Here is a 7,875-nt window from a genome sequence, read left to right as displayed (position 1 = left end):
GGTGAAGGTTTCAGCAGGTGAGCCTCAGGGACCCGACCGGTGCATCCTGTTTCCCATGATGCACCGCTCTTTCTGCGAAGCTGCTTCTTTATCTTGACAGAGAAACTTTACATACTGGATTCAGTTGTTTCTGTTAATGTGCAGCAGATGGTTCTGCTTTTATTTGAATAATAAACCGACTGATGTGACCGGATAAAACAGAAACACAACTTATTTCAGGATAATAATCAGTTAATTTGAATAATAATTTGTTATTATTTCCTTGTTTCTTTTATTGATGTCAAATAAATTTTTTTAGAAAAAGTTCAAAAATTGCCTTAAACCTATGAAATTAACTTTTTGATATGAATTAAATCAATGACTCCTGACTTCCTGTTTGGTTTTAATATACCTGAAACAAACAGGATGTTTTTAAAACTACAAGCTAAACATTTGAAAAAAATGTGCAATTATGATCATTTGAGTTTAAGCGATAAAACTTCAGGTTGCAGTCAGTTTTTACAGTGTAATACTGATTGCGTCATCATTCAGTTCAGTCAGTTTTTTATGTTTAATGGCAGAAACGGTTGAGTTTTATCTGAACTGTTTTCAGTGAACTGTTCTTTGGAAATCACTTTTATTCAACACCTGCTAAACTTTTATTATCATTATAAAATAATATCTATAATTAAATAAATCTCCAGTTTGAGAGAAAACGTCCAAGAGACGCTCAGAAAGAAACCTGAGCTTCCAGGAAAACATGGCCGCCTGCAGGAAACGGTTTCAGGCTGTGGTTTGACTGCGCATGCGCTCTCGTGACCCGAGCGGGGTCGCGTGTCAGTAATCCGATGATCCTCCGACAGGTGAGCCAACAACCACCTGCAGAGACTCCGCTGCGTCATCTAATCTGCGGCTGCGCAGCCAGTCAGGTTCACCGGAAACAAGATCACATGCCCTTCAAAATAAAATGTTTTAAAGCAAATAAAGACTTTCAGTATTAAGAGCTGTTTTATCACCAATACAGCTCGTTTTCCTGATGGACAGGAAGTATGAAATTAAACTGTAGATTATACAAAAACTGAAAAGCAAAAAAAGACACAATAATAAACAAACAAACAGACAAATAAACAGAATAAATTTATTGGGATGCCAAAGAGAAGGAAGGTCAAACCATCTGTTCCATCAGCAGGGGTCTTATCCCCAACTCCAGCATCTTTCTAACTCTAATCCAGATTTAAAGAGGAGCAGCAAAAGCAAAGGAGGCGGATCAGCAGAGGCAGACATGTTACTGTGGAATATCGACTCTGTTTCCTGGACATGTAGCTGTTAGCTTGTCACTTAGCAACAGTCTTCAGTCAGAGGCCTCTTCAGATTCTTTGTAAGACGGACTGCTACTGGAGATCCTCCCTGTAAATTACATCAACTTTACATTTTCTTTTGGCACAAATAAAGTAGTTTTTAAATTAATTGAATTGAATATTGTTTTGGGTGTTTGTTTTTTTAAAGTTCGCTAGGATATTTTGTCATAAAATCCAACTTGATCAGAGCGTTTTTCATTTCTCCTCAAAGATTTACAGGTTTGGCGGAGCGTGGGTGCTTTTATTGTGAAAGTCTAAATAATACCATTTCCGGTACAGCTTGTGGGGTTTGGCCGTAGTTGCCAGGGAGCCGGCTCCATAGCAACCGGATCAAGAGAGGAAAAAAAAGTTGAAAGATTTATTTGTTTGGTTGTTTTAGGGTTAAGAAGTGAGGAAGATGAGGAAGATGAAGAATCTCCGCAGCAGGTCAGGAGTTGGACTCGAACTAAAAGGTTCCGGTTAGAAATGCCTTCAACGCTGATAGTGAAGCCCAAACCGGCGGAGGCGCCGAGGAGAAGCCGAGCGGCGCGGCCGACAGCGCAGCCGCGGGACAAGAGGGGCCCGGCGGCAGCGGCGGGGGCCCAGGGGCCCAAACCGAGGGCCAGGTCCTCATCCGCTGCCCCGAAACCAGCAGGAGCCAAACCCAGAACCGAGCCGGAGCGCCGCAGGGCCAGCAGCTCCGTGAGGCAGCCGGACGCCCGGGAAGGAGCCGGGTGTCCGGGTCTGAGGGAGCAGCGGGGCCCCGGGCCCGACGGGAGGCCCGCGATCCAGAGGTGAGCACAGCGGAGTCAGTGGGTTCTGTAAGGGCGGTTACCCAGGGCGGCATCAGTAAGAGGAGGAAATAAACTGTTACTGACATTTTAGTGAGTTTCTGTTCAGTTTCTGTTGGTAAGAAAATATTACCTGCTTTCTGCTGCAAATAAAAAAAACAAACAGCATATTGTTGCATTTTGATTGGTTGGAGGGCGGCAGGAGGAGGGGCTTAACCAGGACGCCATTCCTGCTCTGAACTCTGATGAAAACAAACGTTTCTTAATAAAACAGAGATCTAGTTATAATATCATCACCTTCCTAAAATAGTTAAAGTTATTTTATTTTATTTTTATTTTTTTGCATGAAAATGAAATGGTGACATCAGAAATTTACAAATTAAATCCATATTTAATAGATTTCAACTTATTGTCTTTTATTTCCTCTAAACATGTTTTTTGGTTTTAAATGAATTTGTTTATTTTATGATCTTCTTGTTTAAATTCTTAATTCATGCTGTAAAAAACAGACAGAAACTTTTTCTGATCTCTGGAAAAATATTTATTATTCTCATTTTTTGACTTTAGAGCTGAAATCCAGAAATAAAAAAATCCCGTTTCAGTTCATTGAATGAATTTCTGGTTTTGTTCAGAACAGCATCATGGCTGCCTGTGTTTGTGTTTGGAGACTGTTCGGGCTCCCCGCTGTGAGACGCCGGAGCGATCCTGAAATATCCCGCCGCCGCTGCCAGAGGCTTCGCCTCCATCTGCTGCTGCTAATCCCAGCAGGTTTCCTCTCGCTGCAGGGAAACTGCTGCTGTCTGGCAAAACATGGCCGCTTCTGCTACAAACTCTACGGAAAAGTCTGAATCAACGCTACAGAAAGAATAAACCGTCCTGGATCAGACAATATAAATAAATATATTTGATGCATCTATGAAGGATTTGCTATAAAGTTTTGTTTTCAGGAAAACAAACAGTTTCTGCAGATGAAGACCAGATCATCGCTAACTGCGTTTCCATCAGCGAGAATAAAGTTCAAATAATATGAAAATAAAGTTGTAGTATTACAAGAACAAAGTCAAAATAATACAAGATTAAAGTCACAATATTACAAGATTAATGTTGAGATAATATGAGATTAGTGACGTCGTTAAAAACAGAAAAATCCAGCTTAGCCTTAAATACGCTAACTTCAAATCAGGCTGTAGTTTTTTACAGTGCGTACACTTTGCATTTCTCGTCTTTGTGCCACTGATCATGATAAACACATTAAAGAAAAACTAAACTCATCCAGAGCTTCACTGATGGATCCTGCCTCCCCTGTTGACATGCTGCCCTGAGCAAAGAGCCGGATCGTTTGAAAATCAGTTTTTCTGGGTTTTAATGTTTTCTTGTTAAACCTTCTCTGTGTTTCAGTCACAAGGCGTTCACCGTCATCCCCCCAAACCCAAAGAAACGTAGAGAAATCCAGAAAAGTGAGTTTCCTGTTGCAGTTTGAGCCTCTGAGTGTCGCTGACAGTCTGAGTAATCTCTGCCGTCTGATTGGCTGAGCAGAGGCGGAGGCGGAGCTAGCCGCTCTGGAGGAGCTGCGCCTGAGCAGAGCCATGGCCTACGTCTCCATCAACCCCAGCAGCGTCGGTGAGACACCCGAACGCCTCGCAGGCGGTGCGTTCACGGCCGCCTCTCTGACTGCGCTTTGTGCTGCGTTCGCAGGCGGCTGCATGAGTCTGGAGGAAGTGAGGCTGAAGCAGCAGCAGGAAATGATGCAAGCCAAGAGGAAACAGAACCAGGTGTGATACCTGGAGCGTCCTGCAGGGGGCGTGGCCAAAACCGTCTGATTCACACAAGACAACAAAATGTCTCCTTTACCTGGTTTAACCTCAAACTCCTGCATTTCACTGTTTGTATATTATAACATGCAAAAATTCATAAAAATGACCTGAAAAAAAGTAAAACTTTTCATTTAGAATCGAGTTTTAATGCCAAATTATTTGCTCTTGGTCACTAATTTATTATTTTATCTGATTCTTTCTGAAATAAATATTTATAACTCTGCCAAAACTTTTTAAATTCTTCCCATGTTCCTGAAATGTGAAATACATTTTAATATTCACCAGTGTTGTATAAAGTACTGAAATCTCAGAGTCAAGTAAAAGTATAAGTACCTCTCCAAAATATGACTTTGGTAAAAGTCCAAGTCACTGACTGAAATGTTACTTGAGTTAAAGTCTTAAAGTATCTGAAACTTCTTGTACTTAAGTATGGAAAGTACTGTAAAAATGGATGTACTCAAGTAATGTAATGAAAAGTACAAGTAAAAAGTAAAACAAAGCAAATGCAGTTTGAATGACATTTTTTATATTTTGGTAAACTTGTCAAATACACTTAAAATAATGTACACAACCAAGTGCAGGCAAAATTAAACCTGCTAATAGATATACCTGCAGGCATCATTTAGTTAAGAAAATTAGGTGCTTTACCTATAGCACAAGGTTAACTTAACCTGCTTTACAACTGAACCAGCTTCTTAGTAAACCCTCCAGGACAGAAAATACAAAGTTTTTGTAAGCCTTAAGTTTTCCCTTCAAGTAAGGTCAGTGCTGAAAATGAGAAAAATAAATAGTACAGAAAATGCGGCCAACATGAAGAAAAAGATCTGTTACGATTACTCTACTTCACAAATCAGTGAATCAGTCAATAGGTGGTGCACACAACTGGTCATTATGCAAAAAAAAAAAAAACCCAGAAAACTTTGGAGGGGGGCGGGGGGGTGCTGCCCACTGACGCGGCTCAGGGATTACGTGACACGCAGCGCCGTGCGCAGTGCCCTACAATGCACTGTAAGCTATGTAATGTGTTTTGAGGCAATTGACCAAAATCCCGGACAATTTTTAAATTCCCCCCGGACATCTTTTTAGGTCTGAAAAGTAGGACATGTCCGGGAAAAAGAGGACGTCTGGTCACCCTATCACCAGCTGGTGGTTCCCCTGGAGCCGTGTCCGACGTAGTTGCAGTCGTTGTGGTCTCCGTCTCCTCCTCCATGTGGCTGCTGCTGATTGCGAGACTTGCTTTGTGTTTAATGGGAGAAGCGAAACAGGTGTATCCTATTGGAGGTGATGAACAAGCCCAGGCAAGCAGGCTACCGACTTTGTTCGGTAGCCTACTTGCTACTTGCTAATCAGTAGGTGGGGTCAAAACACTTGCGTTTCTCTCTCGCTTTTTTGTAACGAGTAACTAAACCACACATTGAAAATGTATCGGAGTAAAAGTACGCAATTAAGTTCGGAAATATAGTGAAGTAAAAGTGAAAGTCATCAAAAATTTCATACTCCAGGAAAGTATGAAGTACTCCAAAATATACTTAAGTAAAGTAGTGAAGTATTTTTACTTCGTTACTATACAACACTGATATTCACGTCAGTTGGTGTGTGTGACTCTGACGTTTAAGCTGCTGAATCCATCCAGGAAGTGCAGATCTTCACTTCCTGTCCTGCTTATGTTGCAGGTGAGGAAGCAGCTGATGGAGGAAACGCGGGTCCTGACCAGGTGACCGCCCACAGCGCCTCCTACTGGCCTCAGCTGGCAGCTCAACTCCTGCTGAACACAAAAGGTTTCCGTCTATCAGCAGGAATAATCGTTTTAATCTTTAAATGATTCACCTGAACATTTCTGAGTTTAATTATTACACAACAAACAACTTTCAACGGTGGAACATCCCTCAGCATGATGCTGCCACCACCATACTTTGCTGTTGTTCTGGTTGTTTCCTGATGGAGGATGGAAACTTCTTACCAGAACCGTTTCAAATTCTGCATTTAGTCAGTAAAACCTACAACAGCTGGTGTGTTTCTCGCTCTGCATAGATCATATTTTGTATAAATGTGTTCTCTGTATTTTGTGTTTGTATATAAATTCATGTTATAGAGGAAATAAAGTTTAAAAGAGGAAATAAAACAGCAGTTTTATTCAATGAATGAATAGAAATGGATTTATTGAACCATTTATAAAATTACTAGAGAAATGATGGATGGATGGATGGATGGATGGACGGATGGACGGATGGATGGATGGATGATGGGACATAAAGCAGAACAAATTTTAAAATAAACATTGTAACTTTTCAGATTTCTTAGAAGTTATTTATTTGAATTTGTCCAAAGAATAATTCTTGTTTTTATTCCAAGTTGAAAATATCCGACAGTCTTTTGTCTCCACTGCTGTCCTGACAGAATATTAGGGCCACTGAAGAGAAAGAAAAACAAAAAGGGGTAAATAAAAAATAAAAAAACTCAGAAATATTGAGAATAATCTAAGTAATTTTCTAGAAAAAACAAGACAATTTCTGAGCTTCAAACATGAAAATCTTTCTACTTCTGTCTTTTCTAGAAAGTTTTGATTCATTTCAAAGTTTCTGAGTTGTTTTTTTATAGGAAATTTTCTAGCTCTGAAATTTTCTCTTTTTTCTAGAAAATTTCTGAGATTTATCTAAAAAATTCTCAGTTTTCTCTAGAAAGTTTTTGACTTTTCATATTTTCAAGTTTTTTCTAGGAATTTTCTTAGATTAATCTCACAATGTCCTTATTTTTTATTCTTTTCCTTTTTTTCAAGCTCATAAATTTCCATGTTTTTTCTAGAAAGTTTCTGAGAATAATCTCTCAATATGTTTTGGTGGAAATGTTTTCCTGTTTTTCTGTCTAATGGTCCCAACACGCCGTCAGCAGTCAGAGTTTCTGTAGTTCTGCTTGCCACCAGCAGAGGGCGCGTTCTGCCTGAATCAGAGGAAGCGTCTGGGTGGAGAGCATGATGATGATGATGATGATGATGACGATGATGATGATGATGACGATGATCACGCATCGCTGGAGTTAAAAGAACATTTGGTTCTTTATAGAAAATCACAATAAAACCTCCTAATTCAATCCTCCCTCTGCGGGATTTAAAACCACAGCGGCGCATTAATGTCGCAGTTAAACTGCGGAGTTTGAGAGGAGCGGAAGCTGATTTTTAAAAATTGTTTTAGTTTAAATTAATTTTGCTTTTTACGTTTGAGTTGTTTTCATCAGACCGAAATGAACAAATTAAAAGCAAACCGAGCTAAATGTCAGAGTCGTGCTTCTGCCTCCGGTATCTATCATTTAAATGTCACGTCAAGAGAACGAAACTGCAGATCTGCGCATGCGCCAGATATCTTTACGACGTCTGAACAGGAACAAACGCGCGGCCATGTTTGTAGTCTTTAGCTGTAAACCTTCCTGTAAAGCGAATGGTGCGTTCAGAGTGCCTCTGTGAGCGTCGAAAAGTCAGAAAGTTGACACGCAGCATTGTGGTTCTGTTTTTTTATTATTATTATTTATCTACTGCTATCTGCCTTATTTTGTTTGACCATCTGGTTAAAGATTTTTAATAATCTTCAACTGATCTTATTAAAAGCATAAAGCTTATCTTTTGTTCCACGCTAAAAGAAATGTAGATAACAACAGTAATGAATTTTGTGGAGTTTTAAGTTGGGAAAAAAAGAAAAAATTATTTCAAGGTCAATACATTATGTTATTATTTTCAGTATTTTTAAAAAATAAGTCATTCTTAAAGTAAGAATTGAATTAATATTAATTTTAATTATTTTTAACATTGTAGATGTTTTACTGTCAAAAAACTGTTATGAACTGCTTCTGAAAGCTCTGCAGTAATTCACTGTTTGATTTCGCTTCTTTCCTGTTTTGTGATGTGATATTAAGATGCAAATCATAATTTTCAAGTTTACTTTTTCCAGCAGCAATGCTAAAGAC

The 7,875-nt window shown here is 39.4% G+C and overlaps 1 protein-coding gene across 1 annotated transcript; it reads left to right on the top strand.

Annotated features, from left to right (window-relative positions):
• Window positions 1-1,533: 1,533 nt before the first annotated feature.
• On the top strand, window positions 1,534-6,025 carry LOC111606208 (transcriptional regulatory protein AlgP-like). Its single transcript, XM_023326223.1, has 5 exons — window positions 1,534-2,110; window positions 3,506-3,564; window positions 3,644-3,727; window positions 3,803-3,879; window positions 5,595-6,025. The coding sequence occupies exons 1-5, from the start codon at window positions 1,803-1,805 to the stop codon at window positions 5,637-5,639; spliced, it is 573 nt and encodes a 190-aa protein (XP_023181991.1). The 5' UTR covers window positions 1,534-1,802; the 3' UTR covers window positions 5,640-6,025.
• The last annotated feature ends 1,850 nt before the right edge of the window (window positions 6,026-7,875 follow it).

Source organism: Xiphophorus maculatus, chromosome 21, assembly GCF_002775205.1.
Source record: "Xiphophorus maculatus strain JP 163 A chromosome 21, X_maculatus-5.0-male, whole genome shotgun sequence".
Lineage (NCBI taxonomy): Eukaryota > Metazoa > Chordata > Actinopteri > Cyprinodontiformes > Poeciliidae > Xiphophorus > Xiphophorus maculatus.
Note: the sequence above shows the minus strand (reverse complement) of the source record. Positions and strands in the feature narration are given on the sequence as shown.

What these genes read in the sequence shown, in the direction of transcription:
- LOC111606208 (XM_023326223.1), top strand. Translation starts at nt 1,803, where the DNA reads ATGCCTTCAACGCTGATAGTGAAGCCCAAACCGGCGGAGGCGCCGAGG. An exon ending in GGGAGGCCCGCGATCCAGAG is followed by an intron (nt 2,111 to 3,505) that starts GTGAGCACAGCG and finishes TCTGTGTTTCAG; the next exon opens with TCACAAGGCGTTCACCGTCA. An exon ending in ACGTAGAGAAATCCAGAAAA is followed by an intron (nt 3,565 to 3,643) that starts GTGAGTTTCCTG and finishes TTGGCTGAGCAG; the next exon opens with AGGCGGAGGCGGAGCTAGCC.